This window comes from Hylobates moloch, unplaced genomic scaffold, assembly GCF_009828535.3.
Source record: "Hylobates moloch isolate HMO894 unplaced genomic scaffold, HMol_V3 SCAFFOLD_2, whole genome shotgun sequence".
NCBI classification, from domain to species: Eukaryota; Metazoa; Chordata; class Mammalia; order Primates; family Hylobatidae; genus Hylobates; species Hylobates moloch.
Window position 1 is genome coordinate 2,992,895 of NW_026652277.1, and position 21,122 is coordinate 3,014,016.

Below are 21,122 nucleotides of genomic sequence, written 5' to 3' on the forward strand. Positions count from 1 at the left end.
GACAATTTCTCACAGAATCCCAGCCCAACTAGCTTTTTTAACAGGAAAAGTAAGTGCATGTGTGTATGTGTTGCATCTATTTTTAAAAGGCTTAACACATAACTTACAAGCAATAATATTCACAATTTTAAAGACTCAACTGAGTTCTGACAACTGTGGCAAGTTATGAAGCCACCACATCATAGTACTGGGCCTTTCTAGCACCCCAAAACTCTCCCATCCCATCCCCACTACAGTCAACCACACCCTGACTGGGCCTCCAGCAGCTTCTCAACTGCTCTCTGTCCCTGCAGCTTTGCCACATCTAGGCTTCCCATGAATGGCCTCGGGATGTCATCTTGCGCCCGGCTTCTTTCCCTTTGTGGGAAGCTTCGAGATGCACCAATACCAAGCGCACATCATTGTTGCGTTCCTTCGCAGCTAGTGGCATTTCTTTGTAAGGATGTACATGTTGATGGAAATCTGGGTTGTTTCAAGTTTTGTGCGGACACCTGTTTTCATTTCTCTTGAAGGAACACTAGGAGCGGGGCCCTTCCTGGTCCGTGCATGTTGGCTGGCACTGTGAGAACTGTGACCCTGTTTCCTAGGTGGCCACACCCATTTTGGCTCCTTTGTCAGCACGTGAGCACTCCCCCTGCCTCTCAGGATTGACAACATTTGGTGCTGGCAGTAATTTTTAAAATGTCAGTCATTCTAGTAGGTGTATAATGGTATATCACTGTAGTTTTAATCTACATTTTTCTAATAATGATGATACATTTCCCTAAGAAAGTAATGAGATTATTTCCCATGTAATGATTTATGTGCCTATTTGCCATTAGGATCTGTTAGATGATATCTGTCAAAATCTTTTGCCCATGTGTTAATTGGGTTGCGTGTTCTCATTACTGAATTGTTCATTTTTCGTATATTCTGAATACCAGCCTTTATCAGATACCACTTTTGCAAATGTTTTTTCCCAGAGGCCGAACTCCCTCTGAGAATCCATTTGGGTCCCCTTCTCTCCTGTGGCCTCCTCCCTTCCTTTGCTCCACCTGGCTGCTCCCCCAGCCGCTGCCAATCCCCGTCTCACTTTTCTTTTCACTCCCACCATCCTGGCCTAGGTCGTCATGCCACGCTTAGGTGTCTAATTGCCTCTCAGCAGTTTTCTCCATCCAATTTCTCTATTTTTCTGCAAAACTATCCAGAATGAGGCTGCAGCTATGCTGCTCACTGACCTGGCAGTTCTCCTGCCTTAATACATGAAGCACCTGTGTGCTCCCTATCTTCCACACAGGCCCTCCCCAGAGCCGGCGGACACACCTGTCTCCCCCACACACGCCGTCCTCCCTCCATGCCCACCGCTCCACCATCCCTGTGTGTCCCACGCCTGTCCCACAGAATCCTGGTGCTGCTCTGCGGCTGGCACACACCCTCTATGCCTGAGACAGGCCTCTTCCCAACACACAGCTCTCACTGTCCACACTGCTCACAGGCCATGCAACACGCACTGCAACAGAACAATGGTACTGGCATATTATGGCACCTGATAAATAAAAAGTATTTACAAAATCTGTAAAATAAATACATCTTTTCAAGCTACTTCTTTTCAATGACTCCTGCGTTGCCTACTGAGCTACAAGGGCAATTTTCTGAGAATATCTGAACTCACTGCACCGAACGTGGGCTCTGTTGGCGCCGGGCGGACACCTATTGGTTGAAATAATACCTGCCTCCAACTACTAACTCACTAACAAGTCCACTAGGCCCGAGTGCAGGTTCGGGACTCGCCAGCTCGGAAGGAAGCCTCTGACCTTTCTCGTAGATCTGCTGCCTGTCTCCGGGGGACAGAGCCTCGACCTTCTGCTTGAGCTTCGTGGCTTCCACCTGTGCCTGCTTCTCGTGATACTTGTCATCTGGCCTCATCGATAAAGTCAGCTTATGCTGGTTATTCTGCAGCAACCACAGCAACAACAAAAGCCAAGTGAAAACAAGATCTTATTACATCCTAACACTCAACGAGCTTCTGCTAGTGTGTTCTTGGTCCTGTAGTTCCACTTTCCCACTTTAAAAATAGTAATAATAGAAGGCACCTCAAGAATTGTTTTGCCGATGCAAGTACACAAGCCTTATAAAATGCTTACCACCATACCTGCCTATGTAGTAGGCACAGAATTCATATATGCTGTTATTCTACTATTATTATTATTATGGTCATTAGGTCTCAAACATATCAATACTAATCATTTTCAGTACATCTTAGTTGTAAAAAGGTTTGCACTTTTAAGTACTACAGATCTTGGATTTTAGTCCAAATTGAAGATAATACAGAATTCTATTTTTTGTCCAGTGTTCATTCTACTATTAACTTCTAAAAGGCTAGAACATTTCCCATTCAATACTTTATAAATTATTAGAACAAAATACATGTTGATGTAATATAAAAATTAACGTTAGGTGATTTCATGTCCTTTCCTTGTTTCAACAATTAAAAAACTACACATGCACAAAATGCTCCCATATAAAATACTACAAACAGAGGTGAGATAACTAGAAGACACCGGAAAGTTCACGGAAAATAACTTACAACAGCTGAGAGAAACTGCAGGTCAAATTATTAAATCATATCTCATGTCTAAAACAATGGAACCTACTAGAGAGTTCCCCTTCACAGCAGACAACAGTCTCTCCCACCACGGGAACCCTTTTTAAAAGTTCTACCATAGTAATGAGTACAAAGCAAGGAACAGGCAACCAAGCACAACTGCCTAAAAATCTGAGAAAACAAACGCACAAGCATCAAAAGAATTCACTCACGAAAACTAGAAGATTCATTACATTTGGGTGACTGTTCTCGTATTTTATATTCTTCTACTAATAAAAGAACAATATATGCAGATGTTTTGTTCATACACACAAACATACAAATATTCACATAGTAAAAATGCACATATACATTCATCTAAAAAAACTATCACCTTGCATTACAATCTGGAAAATAAATTAATGTAAGTATTTAAATTTTTAATTAGAAATTAAGTCACCCATTAACAGAAATTACTTAAATGTATAGATTATGTTCCTAATATTCCTTTCATTAGTATAAAATTCAACTTCAAAATTAGAGAAATGAATTATCCAACTTTCTTACCTTAAAATACTGTTTTACTTTTTCCTGCAAAAATTTTGGATTTTCCTGTAGGCACTGTCTGAATTTAGCCAACTGATTTCCCAACTGCAAGAGCTCCACAGGGTCCCCATCGTGGTTCCAGCAAGAAGCTATGTACTGGAAGGAAGCATTCCACATCCACAATGCAGCTGGTACCACACAGTACAACCTCCACAAACAGCCCAGACTTGAGATTCAGATCCTAGTTTCTATATTTAAATATACCACAGATGATTGTTTATAACAAAAGTCATGTAATTCTTTGGATGGAGAAACAAAAAACTTACTTTAGCCCTATTTTGTTCTAATAAAATAAAAAGCACAGGCTGAAATAATGTTTAGGAAATAACCAACAGATTACTAGTTATAAATCCTGCAGCACACCAACATGGCACATGTATACATATGTAACAAACCTGTACATTGTGCACATGTACCCTAAAACTTAAAGTATAATACTAAAAAAAATCCTTACCCATTTAAAGTAATCTATTTCACATAATCTCAAAAAGCCAATTAGGCTAGTAACAACACAAGATGTCTATTATAAAAGTAAATTTATATTTGATCAAAACCAGTATAACTTTCAAGGTTCAAATGAAAAGTGCTATCAATATCCATCTATATTTTTAGTGCGTCAAAACCACTAATTAGCAAAGTCAAAAAAAAAAAAAAAAGTTGTTGAGAAATCACTTACTGACGTCAGCATCAGCCCAAAGCTGGTAGACTGATGTTTCATCTGTATTTCAATTTTATGAAGTAAAGCCTCAATTCGGTCATCTTCAAATCCTTTCCTAAAGAATACAGTGAAGAACAAAGATGGGCCAGACACAATGGCTCATGCTTGTAATCCCAGCACTTTGGGAGGCCAAGGCAGGAGGAGTGCTTGAGGCCAGGAGTTTAAGACCAGCCTGGGCAACAAAGAGAAAGCCCATCTCTACTATAGAAAAATTAGCTGGGCATGGTGGTGTGCACCCTAGTTCCAGCTACCTGGGAGGCTGAGGTGGGAGGATCACCTGAGCCTGGTAGGGGAGGAAAAGGCAGTGAACTGAGATCATGCCACTGCACAGCAGGCTGGGTGACAAAGCGAAACCCTGTTTCAAAACAAAAACCTAAGAAGCTGAAGAGTTTTAGTAACAGAAGGTAGCAAAGATAAGATTTAAACAACTAAATATGAACAAATGCATGTTATATGACTGAGAGGGAAGGCCGAAACAATGGATCAGGCTCAGCTCCTCCGGAAAAGCGTGCAGGAATGAGGAACGAAAGCAGATTGTTACAAACAAGCCACACTCACTCAACTACTTCATCAATCGTTCTGTCCACGAGGCTTCTGACGGTCTCAATGTCTTTCTCCGCAATCCCTTGGAGGCCGACACTGAAGTAGGCCTCCCTCGTGTAGCCATTATATCTAGAAGACAAAACCAGAAACGATGCACTGGAATCCGGGCACGTTCATCATGCCCTCGTAATATGTTTGATTTAAAGATCAGAACGAAGCACTTTAAACTCCAGCCCCTCCACTGAAAAGCGCACTAAAGCAGTGTTCTCAAGTAACTGGTTCTGTGTACATCCATGTCATTTTTACATCTTTTTTTAAAAATAAAATTTAAACTTTTGAGTTACGGCAGGATAAATATCAAAACAGAGAACTGCTGAGTTTTACAGAACTTTAAAAATTCCTGTAGTCCCAGCTACTCTGGAGGCTGAAGCAGGAGAATGGCATAAACCTGGGAGGCGGAGCTTGCAGTGAGCCGAGATCGCGCCACTGCACTCCAGCCTGGGTGACAGAGCAAGACTCCGTCTCAAAAAAAAAAAAAAAGAAAAAAAAAAAAATTTCTAATACTTAATGACCTGACCTGTAAGAGACAACAGCATGACATTCTGAGGCCCTGGAAAAGCTGTCTTTGTGCTAGGTGTTTTCTTTTGGACAAACGCCCCCTTGAGGTGACACAAATGGCTGGCATTGGATCCAGGATCTCATCCAGAGCTCCCTGATGGGGGCGGCCATCCTGTGCACCATCAGACACTCAGCAACTTCCTGGTCCACCATCTTCCGATTATAGCAATCAAAAATCCAAAAATGTTCCAGACATTGTCAAGTGTGGGGCGGGGACAGGGTGTGGAGGTAGAGGAGCAAAACTGCCCCCAACCAATGAGAACTACTGATCTAATCTAATCATAAACTCACCCAACATCAGGAGAATAGTCTGTGCCAAGGCCAGATTCAATCAAGGCTTTGTAAAAGGGAGAATTGGGCCCAGAAGTCAAGAGTGAAGACAGAAGACTTAATGTGAAGGCTTCAAACGTGTTGGTAATGCTGCATTGAAAAAAAAAAAAAGGAAAGGGGAGGTAAGAAAAGAGTAAAGGGAAAATTATTGGCCCTTATGCACATTTTATTTAAAATCACTACATATCTTTCTAGAAATTCTTGCATTTCAACATTTATTTTAACAATTTTATGAGCAAAAGAGAATTTCCCTTAAATACCGGGATTTTTGAAGGGGGGCGCAAACCATAAAATTAACTTCACCGCACATGAAATGCTCACCATGTGACAGCCTGCCAAGCACTTTTCACACGTGATTTAAATGACAGGCACAGTGGCAGCACCATTAAGGAGACAAGGAACAAGCCAGGAGAGGTGCCAGCCACGGAGCTGCAGGCTGAGCACAGGAGGGCCCAGAGCCCAAGCCTTCCCTTCCTGAACACCCCCCAGCGCGGTTCCGACCTAGTCTCGTGAAACCACCGGAATTACAAAGTTTTGTATGTGGTATATTTTGCCAAGGTGCGTGTTCATAGTACCATTCTCACACTCAAAGGGACCTGTGACCCCAAAATGTGAGCAATTGCTGGTCTGATGCGGTCTTTTCTCTGCAGGAATAAAGCTTTGAAATACAATAAGTAAAAGACTTTTCTTCTGGAGGGCTATCAAAAATGATTTTCCTCAAAAACCATTTTGGATGTTATTAAAAACTTCTGACATTTTGTGCTCTATTCCTAAAATCCACTTAACCCTTGAATCCTAACTGTATATTAATTTACATTTAATTGTAGAACTCACTTCTGAACCTTCTAATAGGAACATTTTCCTCATGTTTTTGTCTTGGATGAGCTTTGACAGCATATACTTACTCTGGTAAGAGGACGCTAACGCTGACGGTTGTTTGTTTAGAGGGATCTGTAGCAAATGCATCTGGGCCACATGTTATCTGGAATTCCCTCTGCAAAATGATGTAACGTTGTGAGTAGGCACAGTGTCTGACGGTTGTCAACTACTCTAGGTTATCTGGATACACAAAATGGAGCAAAACATGCTTTCCACTAAGCTAACTTTCCTTCCAAACAAACAACGATTCTTTTGGCTTGAAAAGCTCTCCCATACTCTGTACCGACCATGACAACCTCTGAAATCCCATCATGAACACCCAGTCCAAGTCCTCATGTCAGCATATTTACCAGGAAGGACACAAACACGGTGGGGCACTCACAGGCTTGTCCCAGGGTGTCTGAGCTGGCACCGCGGTGCTTGGTTCAATCTTCTGGAATTTGCTCAGTGCTTCCTCATGAATCTGTTTCAGATGCTGCTCTAACGGAAAATTACCGTACGTGAAGAACCTAAAATTTTAAGGGAATGTAATTAGTCTGTTTTAAAGATTTGAGATCGAGTACTGTGTTTCTCACTGAAACGCCGTGCACAGGAGCGCCCCTTATCCAAGGCCTCGCCTTTCGGGTTCAGTCACCCTTACTCAACCAAGCTCCAAAAACATCACGGTACTTTGAGAGACCAAAATCCATGTAACTTATTACAGTATATTGTTATAATTGTTCTATTTTATATTAGTTATTGTTGTTAACCTCTCACTGTGCCTAATTTATAAATTCGACATTCATTCACAGGGCATGGTGCTATTCCTGGCTTCAGGCATCCGCTGGAGTGCAGTGGCACCATCATAGCTCACTGCAGCCTCAAGCTCCTGGGCTCAAGCAACCCTCCTGCCTCCCGCCTCAGCCTCCTGAGTAGCCAGGACTACCAGGACTATACCACCACACTTGGTTTTGGTTTTTGAGACAGAGTCTCGCCCCATCCCCCCAGGCTGGAGTGCAATGGCGCAATCTCAGCTCACTGCAACCTCTGCCTCTCGGGTTTAAATGATTCTCCTGCCTCAGCCTCCCAAGTAGCTGGAATTACAGGTGCTCAAAACCACGCCCAGCTAATTTTTGTATTTTTAGTAGAGATAGGGTTTCACCATGTTGGTTAGGCTGGTCTTGAACTCCTGACCTTAGGTGATCCGCCCGTCTCGGCCTCCCAAAGTGCTGGAATTACAGGCATGAGCCACCGCGCCCAGCTGGCTAATTTTTAAGTTTTAGAGACGAGTTCTCACTATGTTACCCATGCTGGTCTCAAACTCCTGGCCTCAAGCAATCCTCCCATCTTGGCCTCCCTAAACGCTCAGATTTGCAGGCATGAGCCACTACACCTAGCCAAAAATCGATCCTTCAATTTTAAACTTCATCCAGAGATGTGACAAAAACCAAATGAGTTATTTGTTAAAATACTTTATAACCCTAGGTACAGTAATATAGTAATCCAACTGACAATTTCACAAAACTCAATTTTTGGCAACAAATTCAAGGTTACACACATTTATAAAGAGAACACATTTATTCAACCAAAGGAAAAAGGTTACAATGACGGAATTTATCTTTTTCTTTACTATGTTGCCTGAGCTACGGTTAAGGTTTGGAAACTAGTATCTTACAGAACCTTCAGAAATTTCTCACTCTAGAATTTAGAAACAAATTTTACACTCTGGGGGTTGAGAGAATCCAGGAGCAATCACCACCCCTAGTGTCCAGATGCTGCTCTCCAAAGGCCCTTCCCCATTATCCACAGAAATCAGAGCTCCCTGGGGAAACAGACAGTTGAACCTCTGGAGCAGGGAGGGCCTGGGTGTGCATGCGTTAGGGAGGTGGTGGTGGGGGCATAGAAGTTAGACCAAAACGGGCCCACAGTTGGGGCAAATGTGGGCATAAAAATGAATAAATTCCATCTGATCACATAATCTCAAATATATACATATACAGAAATATTTCTGTGAGGTCAGAGTGGTACTAAAAAACAAAACAAGACTGGGGAAGAAAAAGAAGAAGAAAAGAAAGAACTCTCTTCTCCATGTTGGGCACAGTGGCTCACGCCTACAATCCTGAGGTCAAGGTGGGCAGACTGTTTGAACTCAGGAGTTCGAGACCAGCCTGGGCAACATGGTAAGACTCTGTCTCTACAAAAAAAATATAAGCACTAGCTGGACATGGTGGTGTGCACCTGTAACCTCAGCTACTCAGGAGGCTGAGGCTGCAGTAAGCCAAGATCACACCACCGTACTCCAGCCTGGGGGACAGAATCAGACCCTGTCTTAAAAAAAAAAAAAAAAAAACAAAAAACAAGACAGTCTCTTCTGTCACCATTAGAGGTAGTTCCTGCACCACCCCTCCTCCTCCAACTGGACTTCCCAGGGAGAGCAGCCGGCCCTGCCTTTTCCACAGAACCATATTTCAAGATAACCCGATGGCCCCAGCTGATGTGGAGCTCTTCTTTGAAGTCCAGCAAACAAATGAAGAAATTACAGAATTAGAAAACTTCACAAACTCTAACACAGTAATTGATGCAGGCAATAATCCTCAATGAATATGAAAACCTTTAATAGGTTTATGAGGAACTCATTATCACAGGACACCAGAAACTCATGCCTGCCAGATGGTCTGTGGCTGAAGGGAAAACGCAGATCTTCGCAAGGCAGTGGCCGACTCTCGGCATGGACCCCGCTGGTGTGAGATCCCCAGTGGAGGCAAGCAGTCCTCACATGATGGTAGGATGTGGCCGTCTATGGCGAGCTCCCCGCGAGGGACTCTGCTTAAAAAGGTGCAGCCTGATTCAAACTAAGTCTTTGGATCTAAGTTCCAGTTCCCAGGAAACACAGGAACATGGCACCCAACACCACGTGGGAGCAGCCAGGCCACCTGGAAAGTGAGAGCGCCCGGAGGAAGCCGAGCCTGCACACTCCTCTGCCGTCCCTGACAGGGTGCCCAGGAGAGACCCAGGCCGACCAGGTGTGACCTGTGGGACCCTGTGCAGCACACACTTTGGGGCCAACTAGAAAATCTGAATATGGAATAAAAAATAGGCAGTTTTAAGAAAGTATGTTTTATCCTATTAAAACTGAAAATGGCATTAGCTCATGTAAGAAAAAATCCTCATGTTTTAGGGTCACGAATTCAAATACTTAGGTGTAAATGATCATGACATCTATAATTTACTTCCAAAAACTTCAGCAAGGAAAAGGATATCTATTAGGTGACAAGTGTTTAGGGGCTCATTATTCTAGTCTACTTTTCTGTATGCTTGAAAGTTTTCATAGTTCTTTTTATATAAAATAATCTTGCAAATGTTTTTACATTAGCATTTATAGGTAAATATATTAGTGTTTTATATAAGATATATTATATTATTATCATAATGACCCTATATTAGTGACATAAGAAACAAGTAATGTATCAGAAAGTGAGGATGTAATTAAGGTTCAGTAACTGCATCCACTATTGGAAGAGCACTTCTCCGTGCCAAGGAGAGGGCTTAAAGCTTCACACACCCTGTGTCGAGGTGGGCACCATCCATGCACCCCCACCCTCCACGCAACCAAGCTGGATGTGAGGCAAGAGGCTGGGGGGCCAGGACCCTCCTCTGGGGGACTCTAAATGCTGTGTTTGTAACCACCATGCTGAGCATACGGAAGGCTATTATTGTAAATGTCCAAGTAAGACAGGCAAACTGAGGCCAAGAATCTTACCTACACTTAGATATTTCTTAAGCATTGCTAAATGAGAGAAGCCATGTCATGAAGTTGTAAGAACACAAACAAGTCAACTTTTCACAATCCACCATCAAACTTTTCCAACAAAATATTACCTAGCATTGCTTGGGTGATAGTGAGTGGCATGAAACTGCTTAAGCTGCTCCCAGGTAAGCTCCGGGATGCACAGTGGGTCACCCCCGGAGACCACTGAGTACGTGTGGTCAGGAAGAAGTCTGTTCTGAAGGTGCTGGGAGAATATCCTCTCATTGTCTGTCTTGAAATGTAAAATAAATAAATAATAAGAATATATACATGTAAAATAATACACACACACTACATTACTTACAACATAGCCAATTGATCACATTCTGGTGCATACACCTATAATACTTTGCAAATAAAGCTGTTCTAATGGTTTAAAAAAAAAAGACACCCATGCAGGCATTGTTTAACACGGTATTCAATCATTCATCACCCACGCACAGGACCCAAGCACTGAGAAGAACAATGGATTTTTTGATGTGTGGTGCAACAAATGCATAGCTGAGGGCTGTAAATCCGGATGGATCACCAGGTCTGCCCACCAGCCATGAGGGAAGTGGGGAGAAGCTGTCACCCCAAGTTGAGTTCAAGAAGACTCCTTGGAAGAAAAGACCACCAAACTGAGAACGAAAAGGTAAGAAATAGTTCACCAGCCGAGAGGGGCTACGTGAATCAGAGAGCAGGCCACCCGTGAGCCTCAGGGACACCAGGACAGGCAGGTTGTCCAAGTCACAAGGGGACATGAAGACGCGGGCCCAGGACAGCAGCTCTTAATCCAAAATGGTCTCAAGACTCCTTTACACTCTGAAAAATTAACCAATTTATGCCTGAGGTTGCAATTTTTTTTGTAAAAAATCAGACCTTGGCGATGACCTTGAGCTGTAGGATATAAATAACTCCCACAAGCTTAGGGTTCCAATAACGGAACACTAGGCATAAATGGGTTTTAATGAGGACCCAAACAGCTTTTGATTATGTGGGCTTTTTTGCCTGTGTAGGTGCCTGTGTGTATTTATATAATTTTTCTATATTCTAAATTAAAGCTGAGACATTTAAAAAATACTTATTAAGGTAAGCCATCATTACATGTTAATATAAATATTTTTGAAAAATACTTCTCATAACAAAGTAAAAAACTGACTAGAGTGATGCTGTGTTGCCTTTTTTGCAAATCTCTGTGGCGTCTGGCTCAGAGGTGAAGCTGGACTCCCCCATCTGCTCTGTATCCAGCTCGCTGTGTGTCACACACCTCACCATGCAGCCTCTAGAAAGTACACCGTGTACTTGGGCAAGAATGAGTGAAAAGACGATGTCTTGGCAGTGGTATGAAAATAGCTTTTATCTCGCAGACTTGCTGCAGATCGTACACTGGGGGTCCCCAGACATGGTCTGAGACCTGCTGGGAAGAACAGCAGCCTGGCCCTGCTACCCCTGGCTTCTGCTCACAGCACTGACCCCAGCTAATTCAAGAACGTATCACCTATAATGAGAATATTAAATAAAAATCAACCATCTTCCAGATGTGTCTATATCATGATATTGTACATGGGTAAGGTAAGCTGAACACAACATAATAAAGGAAGAAAACTTACAAACACTCCTTTCATCTCATTAAAGACGACTCCTTTAAAGACCAAGGGTGTCTGGGGGTCGCTCGGATTCTCATGTTCCAGCCGCCATCCTTCCTGCCTGAGGACAAATAATTATAAGCTGATAGTGACTCAAATACTAAAGTCTGTATCAACTAGTTAATCATTCATGACATACCAGAAATCCAGCTCGCGTAAACATGGGAAAAAGGTGGCGTCCAGATACACCGAGAGGAGATTCTGAAAGTCCTTGGGATTTTGTGTGGAAAATGGATACAGAGTATAATCACTAGCTGGGTACAAATGAAAAGTGAAATTGTAAAATATAACAGATTTCTACTAAAATTATGGACTCTCAAGCCTCATTTCCCCTTTGTCCTAAGACAGTAAGTTGTAGCTATTCTTGGGACGGGGCCGTGGTCCCATGCTCTGGTCCCCGGCCTCAGCAGCTGTCCCAGCTCATAACCCCAAGCGCCGGCTTTCCCATCCCGTCTCAGGATCTGCACTCGACGGGCACCAGGGCTTTCTTCAGTGAATCTCTAAACTCTCTCAAGTTTCTGCAGAGACTTTCATACATCTGCAAAGATGACCTCATTCTGTAACAGCATGGATTTAACCTGCTCTTCAACGTCACTCCCTCACAGAATGCACTGTTCATCGTCACCCTATCCACTATTGTCACTCTTACTGGAAGTCAAACATCAACATTAGTGGTAACTCTGGAGGCCTGGCATTGTAGCGATATCTCCAAGAGAAAATTGTTTTGAACTTTTCTGGGAAAAGTTCACGTACGTTTTCTTAAAACACTAGTTTTTATAATCTCACTACCATGTGGCTTTCCTGAAGGATTAAATTTCTAATGTCCTTCAACTAGAGAGAGGTAAAAATTATTCTAGAACATGAATTGCCCACTCCCCTCATTCCTTCTCAGAAACTAACTGAATTCTGGTGGGTGTGTCTGGCAAATCCGAACGCAGTTTCTGTTCAGGATGCTGGTCTTACCTGTGAAGGCGTTCATGAATGTGGAGAGGGACCGGTTCAACATTTTGAAGAAAGGGTCTCTGCATGGATATTTCTGAGACCCACAGAGGACGGTATGCTCAAGAATGTGAGGAACACCGGTACTGTCCATGGGAGTGGTACGGAACTGCACGCTAGGGAAGGAGGAACAGAATGCTAGGGAAGGGGGAAGAACTGCACACTAGGGTTGGAGGAGGAACGGAACGCCAGGGAAGGGGGAGGAATGGCACGCTAGGGAAGGAGAATGACCAGAACGCAAAAGGTTCAGCTTAGTGCTGCAGACACAGTTTCTAGATGGGTCATCACCTCAGGCTACTAGAAATCATCATTCTGACCCACAATCTTCCAACACAGCATTTTCCAACTATAAGGTAAATCATTGATTCAGACTGTAAAATTGTATTTTGATGAGATTATAAGTCCGTGTAAGCTTTTCCTTATTTTTCAAGATGCTCTGTCAATAAAAATACTAGTGAGATGATATTTTAAACCACGTAATGCATAGTCAATGTTTTAAATCAAGCTTGTCCAACCCGCAGCCTGCAGCCCGCATGCTCAGGACAGCTTGGAATGTGGCCCAACACAAATTCATACACTTTCTTAAAACATTGAGGTCCTTTATTTATTATTTTTAGCTCATCAGCTGTCCTTAGTGTTAGTGTATTTTATGCATGGCCTAAGACAGTTGTTCTTCTTCCAGTGTAGCACAGGGAAGCCAAGAGTGGACATCCCTGATTTAAATACAAACACTCAAGACCATGTTCTTACCATGCACCACTCACCTGAACAGATTATTCGTGTCTTCTCTGGCCAGGTGTAAATACCTGGCTCCTGTGTCATCATGGCTGAGCTTCACTGCAGTCAGGAATAGCTCGGGAACAGATGTCACCTGAGTTAACAAGAAAAACACGACCAGTTAAACTTAGACAAAATGGCCTTTGAAATGGTTATCTTCGACACACAGAGAAAACTGGCTTTTCTGCCTGAAATTAGATGATGCCGGGAAGCCAGTATTTCAGAGCTGGAGAGAAGAGAACCATCCTGTCCAAGTCCCTTATCCTACAAACGAGGAAAGACAGCCCTATAAAAGGCAGATGAGAGAGAGAGACAGAGAGAAAGAGACAGAGAGAGAGTGTGTGTGCAGAGAGAGAGAGAGGGAAAGGGAGAGAGAGAGAGTGCTTACTACTGGCTAGGCATTTTCGATTTTTTTATTTTTTAAATTTTGTATTCTTTTTTTGCCTAGGCATTTTCTAATCATGTCACATATAATCCTGTGAGGGAGGTATTCTCATCCTCATTTACAGATGAAAAAACCGAGGCTCGGGGTGATGAAATAAGCTGCCCAAACCACAGAGCCAGGATTCACCCTGGTGTCTGCCCTTCCTATGGTACTGTGCTGCACTTAAGTAACACAGCGCCCCTTCTAATGTCTGCTGAGTGCCTTCTGCTTTTGTGTGCTGCGCCTCAGTAACACAGTACCCCTTCCAACGTCTGCTGTGCGCCTCCTGTTTCTGTGAATATCATCTGTAGCGTGCAGAATAGGCCTGCAGGGAGTGGAAATGCTAGAGTGGGCTAGCCTGCGACAGCGGGGAGAGGCTCTAGGATCAGCCTTTGCTTCTCTTAGTTTAGGATGGGTTGTCAGTGGTAGCTAGGAGCACAAAGCCGTGGCTTCCAGAACAGCTGGAGGGGCCGGGAGGATAGAAATGCCCACAAGAAAGATGAAAGACTCCTCACTCCTGGGGCGGGTGGAAGGTCATCTCCTACTTTAGGTAAGCCTCCTGGTAAGTGACCATACTCCTTGGTATGAAAGAAACTGTCTTCTATTCCAGTCATGCCAGCCGGCCCTCTCCCTCAATCACACACCACGTCCCTGTGATCACCACCCCACTCACCAGCCCCTCCTTCCAGGTGCCATGAGTCACCTGGCCAAGCGCACACAGCAAGTCGCTGGCAGAGGTCAGACCTCGGGTCTCCTCAGCCCAATCTAGGGAGCCTGCCACCCAACAGTCATGCATAAAGTGGCCCAATATGACCTGCATCATCGACCGCTGTTAAATTACTTCTGTTTCCATGCTTACTGTACTTTGTAACAGACGATCAATGCTTTTAAAATCAGCAGATACAGTGAGATGCCTGCTTTCTAATAATATATAGCTTTAATAATAATAGCTTTCATGGTAGCTATTTCTCAAACAAGAATCACGACTTATCGTAAGCTTCTATGGCTGGACACAGTGGCTCACACCTATAATCCCAGCACTTTGGAAGGCCAAGGTGATATGGTTTGGCTGTGTCCCTACCCAAATCTCATCTTGAATTGTAGTTTCCATAATCCCCACATGTGGGAGGGACCTGGTGGGAGGTAACTGAATCAAGAGGGCGGTTTCCCCCACGTTATTCTGACAGTGAGCACGTTCTCATGAGATCTGACGGTTTTATAAGGGGCTTCCCCCTTCACTTGATTCTCATTCTCTCCCCTGAAGCCCTGTGAAGAGGTGCCTTCCACCACAATTGTGTTTCCTGAGGCCTCCCTAGCCATGCAGAACTGTAAGTCAATTAAACCTCTTTACTTTTTAGCTCATACTTTATAAATTGCCCAGTCTTGGGTATTTCTTCACAGCAGTGTGAGACTAGACTAATACACAAGACAAGAGGATTGCTTGAACCCAGGAGTTTGAGATCAGCCTAGGCAACAAAGTTTCCATCTACACACACACACACATATACACACACACACACAATTAGCCAGGCGTGGTGGCTACTTGGCGAGAGGATCGCTTCAGCCCAGGAGTTCGAGGCTGCAGTGAGCCAAGATCACACCACCACACTCCAGCCTGGGCAACAGGATGAGTCCCAGTCTCAAAAATAAATACGTTTCTATAAAATTTGAAAAAATAAAGGAGAAGAATCTACCACTCTGGGTGAGGCCCTTATTAACAGTAACCTGTACTACAAACCCAAGTGTCTTTGCCTGGCCTTCGCAGGATTTCACAAATGCTCCAAGTCTGTGTTCATGACTCCCATGCCTGGACCTTGTCTGGTGCGCCCTAGTCACTGCCCTGGCTCCCTTCCTGGACCCCTGCCCAGACGCAGCCGCTTTCTCACACCACCCTCTCCAGGAGCTCTTCCCTCTGCCCCCAGCAGCAGCAGCTCTCACTCCTCCTCCCGCCCTTGTCCTTGGCCCTCCGCATGGCGTCCACCACGTGCCTCCGGTCACAGCTGCATCAGTCTTTCTAGACAGTAAGCTGTTTGTCTTTTACGTTTGCTATAACATCAAGCATAGCACAAAGCCAACAGCCGGCCAAATATGTGAAGCGTGTCATTTTTAGTTACTATGCTAAATAGAAACAGTGCAAAAGGTTTAAGCAAAATAACAAAAAACAAATGAACCCATTTTAATATAGACCCAAGTAAGTATAGGTCCACAATTCTTCATAATTCTGAAACCCAAATGGCTCAGAAAACTGAAAGATTCTGCAGAAGTTTAGAGCAAACTATTTGATGGCAAAACCTGACTGAACAGATCAGGGCACTGAGTCTTCATGCTCACACTCAGTGAAACATCAGGTTTGGCTGCAGATCAGGGCACTGAGTCTTCACGCTCACACTCAGTGAAACATCAGGTTTGGCTGCAGAAACGCTAGTGTGTCTAATTACAGAGACCCGGCTGGAAGTGTTACTCTCTAAAATCTGCCAAGAATCAGGCTTTGCGGGATTCCAGGAAGGGACTGGGGGTCATTTCACTCACAAGCTCTGTTCAGCTGAGTAGCCACCACGCAACAGGAGCTGGGCCAGGGCCTTGGGACACAAGGACAAAAAGGCTAGTCTCCACCCTGAAGGGCCCCGTACATAGGCCAGAAGCCACACCTGCAATGTATGTGGATTTATAAGGAGGTGCCGAGGACGACCCATACCTGGTTTATGGTGAATCCGTGGATCTTGTCTCCTAGTTTATACTGTAGAGCCCTCTCACAAGCCCGGTTACTGTTCCATCGCCACGCTCTGTGGTGTGCATGTCTAGATTAAAAGTCATCTAAGTCAGACGAGTTGCAGGAAAATTATCTGGCTAACATTATTCAGCCACATAGTGAAAATACTCTCATGTAATAAAGATTATTAAAGAAAAATTAAATACTGCATTTTCCAAAATCTTGCACATTCTAGAAAACTAATTTCTGGTAAGGTCCTTTCCATTTTAATGACCTTTTATCTTAACTAAAGCTTCAATGTTGGAAACCTTTTCTTTACATATGTTCACAAATAACTATAATACAATTACGGTTTAAATTCCCCGGATTAAGAAACAACTCTTAAACAAAAGGGCTTCTTTCCCTCACAGAATCCTCAAAAGCCTTCACAGTATAGCAAGAAATTCACATTACAGTTAAATCCCATTACATGCCTACCGAATTGGTGAAAACTTATAAAGCCTATATTACCAGGAACTCTCATACACTGTTACAGGGAGTACAACGTGGAATAACTTTGGAAAAGCACTTGGCATTCTTTTTTTTTTTTTTTAGAAAGGCTGAAGAGGCCGGGTGCGGTGGCTGTAATCCCAGCACTTTGGAAGGCCTGGGTGGGCGGATCACCTGAAGTCAGGAGTTCCAGACCAGCCTGGCCAAAAATTAGCCTGACATGGTGGCAGGCGCCTGTAGTCCCAGATACTTGGGAGGCTGAGGCAGGAGAATCGCTTGAACCCGGGAAGTGGAGGTTGCAGTGGGCCGAGATCACGCCACTGCACTCCAGCCTGGGTGACAGAGCAACTCCATAAAAAAAAAAAAAAAATGCTGAAGATTGGAAATCCATTCACCTCTTGGTCTATATCCTCCACACCTTACACTGCCCCAGCACTCATGGACAAAAATGTCAGCACGAACCCTGACAGTCCCAAACTCAACTCACCCGGAGGTGTATCGACAGAGAATGGATAAAGTGCAGATTAATCATTCAATAAAAAAAAAAAAAAAACCCTTACCGATAAAAGGGCCTACAACTGCATGTAACAAAGATGTGGGTCACATAATATTAAACAAAAGATACACATGATACAGTATTATCCTAAACAGGTATTTTTCAAATAGGTAACAAGATATTGTCAGAGGGCATAGAGATGGTAAAATATAAAAAAAAAGCAAGGACATTTCTGTATGTCATGACAGTGATAATCTAAGAGAGAGGGAGAGTGTTATGAGCAGTTAGGGGAAATCTTCAGCTTGGTCATAGGGACACTAATTTTCTTTTTTGAGACAGATCTCGCTCTGTTGCCCAGGCTGGAGTGCAGTGGTACAATCTCGACTCACTGCAACCTCCACCTCCTGGGTTCAAGCAATTCTACTGTCTCAGCCTCCTGAGTGGCTGGGACTACAAGCGTTCACTACTACGCCCAGCTAATTTTTGTATTTTTAGTAGAGACAGTTTCACCATGTTGGCCAGGCTGGTCTTGAACTCCTGACCTCAAGTGGTCCACCTGCCTTGGCCTCCCAACATGCTGGAATTACAGGTGTGAGCCACCGCGCCCAACCTACTTATTTTCTAGTAATTATTCTCACCTGGATGAGATGGCGCACACCTGTAACCCCAGCAATGTGAGAGGCTGAGGAGGGGGATCAAACCAGCCTGGGCAACAGAGCAAGATCCCTGCTATTAAAAAAAAACGTAATTATTATTCTCTCAAATTGTATTATACGTCTTATGGGATTTTCTACATTAACGTATCCCACCGAAATATTTAAAGATAATATGTAAAGGGAAAAAAAAACCTATTCAGGCAATATTATGAAGATATGCTATAACCAACATTTGCTTACTGATTTAGCAAATTTCAGAATTATGGGACACAGAAGCATTTTAAGAAGTTACTTATCAAGGACATGATAGGAAACTCCTGAGCGGTAAGGCCAGGCCAAACTCACGCCACGGACGCCCCATGCCTCCCGGCCTTATATTAAATACGGGCTCGTGGATTACCATGAACACTAAACTGCTTCGTCATTTTTTTCCCCATAAACTGAGTCATTAAAAAAACAAAACAGTTCAATTCCGGGAGGCTTCAGTTCTCTGAACACAGCGAGACTTTACGTGCCGGCTGTGGGCGCCTCGGGTCTCTTAAGGGCTCGGCCTCCAACAAAAATGAACTAGGAGCAAAGCTGTCACCGAGAACCGCAACTGCCAAACCCATTTACTACCCCCGTTAAAGCCCACGCTAATGGAGGGCCCCGCGGGGAGCGCCGCGGGCAGGCCCGGCCCCCAGCCTGGGGCATCGCCCCTGGGAGTGGGCAGGAGCTCCGGGGTCCTCGGGCCTCGGATGCGGGAGCTCCAGGAAGGGCTCAGGGTGCGGGACGCCCACACCTGGGGGAGCTGCCAGCCCCGGGCGCAGGGACGAGAACCCCTAAGCCTCCGGCCCGCCCCGGACCTTCCCCTGCCGGGTACCAGCGCGCCCAGCGCCTCCCGCCGCAGCGTCTCACCCGCCGCTCAGCCGCCTCAGGACACCCAGCCCCTGCCGCCCGCCGCAGCGCCACATGGCGTATGAAGAGCATCTGGCTCGCGAGGAACCCCTCTTAACCCGACGCAGGGCGCGGGGTGGGGCTTGCCGGGACGGCTACCACTCCTATTGGTCAACGCGAACAGCGACGTCCTCTGCGATAGGCTGTAGGTGAAAAGGGTGGGCCTCCACTGCTCTGGGACGGGCGGGAGGACGGTGCGGAGGGAGACGGGAGGGAGGGGCGGGGCCGACGTGCCGATGGAGGCGGGCAAGGCGAGGGGCGTGGTCACGGGTAGAAAGGGGCGGGGTCGGCTTGCCGAAAGGGGCGGGGTTCTGCCAGCAGCAGGATGTGGACAGATGATAGGAGGGGGAAGTGGGCAGGGGAGAAGTGGGGCGTGGCGAGAGGCGTGTCTATGCAGATAAGTGGGGCCTGGTGAAGGGCGGGGCTGCGCTTGTGAAAAGAGGGGCTCCTGGAAGGGCGTGCTATGTGGGGCGGGGCTGTGCAAGTGAGGGGAGGGTCTTAGTGAGGGGTGGCTCTTTGCAGGTGAGGAATGGAGACTAGTGTGAGAGGGGATTGCAAGTGAGCTGAGCCTTGGGGGCGGGGCTTGCAAGTGGTAGGGTGGAGCCTAGTGGGCGGGGATGCAGGTGAGCTGGGCCTTGGGGGCGGGGCTTGCATGCCAGAGGTGGGGCCTTGTGGGGGCAGGGCTGGCAGAAGAGGGTGGGGCTTGGTGATGGACCGGGCTGTTCAGGTGAGGGTAGTGGGCTGGTGGGGGCTGCCGGAAGCTGGGCCAGGTGAACCTTGGTAGTCCTCTCTGGCCTTGGTGTGGGCGTTGGTCCTGTTTGTAGGGCTGAGCTGAGCTCCAGAGGCGTCCTGCTGCCCCGCCAGGCCTGAACCTTGGGGGCTGGGGGCTTCTTGGATGAGATCTCAAGGCTGCATGGCAGGTCCCAGGGCCAGGGCCCCACGGTGTCACACGTATCACGGATGGCCCCCAGCAAAGCACAGCACAGCTCCGAGCTCCTGCATGGGAGCCTGTGGCCCCCGCTGCTGCCTCCGCGTTCCTCTACGTTTCGTGTCTAGGATGATGCACCTGAGCCCCCTGACATTGCCCGAGTGCCCAGGGGTCCTTCTGGGAACCCCCCGAGAGGCTGAAGGAGGCCCGCGTACGAGTGGGTGGCTCTGCACTGTGGGCCAGAAGGGGCCCTGGGATTAGCCACGCTTGGAGAGGGTGGGGTAGGCCTTGGAGGAAGTCTGCACCAAGTCTGACATTCCCGGTTTCTCAGAGCCTCTCTTCCTTCCTCCCTTCACCTTCTCCCTCTTTTTTTCCCTTGTATCACGAATACAAACAGACTCAAATCTCCCTCTATCTCCTAATGGGCTCTCAAAAAAAGGAAAAAAATAAATTGTAAATAGATGGCCGCAGTCGGCTTGAACAAGCTAAAACTTTGGAAGCAATGTGGAAGGTAATACTGTGAGAAAAAGTCACAACGTGTCTGCCCCAAACTCTCCATGGGGCAGCCAGTAAACACGTACCTCCTTATTGAAGAGCCCAAAGGAACCAGGACAAAGGCAATAATAGGAGCGACAGACACAAACACACTCTGCGCATCACCTGTCTTCTAGGGAGAATTTGGGTGTGCGCACACAAAATATCCGATCCAGGTCTCAATCAATTTAGAAAGTTTATTTTGCCAAGGTTAAGGGCATGCCCATGACACAGCCCCAGGAGGTCCAGATGACATGTGGCCAACATGGTCGTGGCACAACTTTTTTTTTTTTTTTATACGGCGTCTCACTCTGTCGCCCTGGCTGGATTGCAGTGGCGCAATCTTGGCTCAGTGAAACCGCAGCCTCCCGGGTTCAAGCGAGTCTCTTGCTTCAGCTTCCCGAGTAGCTGGGATTACAGGCACCCACCACTATGCCCAGCTAATTTTTTTTTTTTTTTTGTATTTTTAGTAGAGACGGGGTTTCACTGTGTTGGTCAGGC

At 45.6% G+C, this 21,122-nt stretch overlaps 1 protein-coding gene across 4 annotated transcripts in view; it reads right to left on the reverse strand.

The window, feature by feature from the left end:
- Positions 1-19,202, reverse strand: part of PITRM1 (pitrilysin metallopeptidase 1) — a 36,126-nt gene extending 16,924 nt beyond the window's left edge. For 3 of the 4 annotated variants that reach the window (XR_004251847.2, XM_032174236.2, XM_058431151.1), the window contains exons 1-14: positions 19,121-19,202; positions 16,568-16,670; positions 13,436-13,542; positions 12,636-12,787; positions 11,812-11,926; positions 11,637-11,733; positions 10,116-10,276; positions 6,640-6,766; positions 6,284-6,372; positions 5,340-5,468; positions 4,446-4,559; positions 3,846-3,942; positions 3,131-3,265; positions 1,794-1,932 (exon numbers count right to left, since the gene is read on the reverse strand). Coding sequence is in view for 3 of the 4 variants with exons in the window: in XM_032174236.2 (XP_032030127.1) it covers positions 1,794-1,932; positions 3,131-3,265; positions 3,846-3,942; positions 4,446-4,559; positions 5,340-5,468; positions 6,284-6,372; positions 6,640-6,766; positions 10,116-10,276; positions 11,637-11,733; positions 11,812-11,926; positions 12,636-12,787; positions 13,436-13,542; positions 16,568-16,670; positions 19,121-19,176 (1,621 nt within the window). In the remaining variant the exon portion in view is untranslated. The remainder of the gene's footprint in view (positions 1-1,793; positions 1,933-3,130; positions 3,266-3,845; positions 3,943-4,445; positions 4,560-5,339; positions 5,469-6,283; positions 6,373-6,639; positions 6,767-10,115; positions 10,277-11,636; positions 11,734-11,811; positions 11,927-12,635; positions 12,788-13,435; positions 13,543-16,567; positions 16,671-19,120) is intronic. The other variant, XM_058431146.1, reaches the window with a different exon arrangement.
- Positions 19,203-21,122: the final 1,920 nt, after the last annotated feature.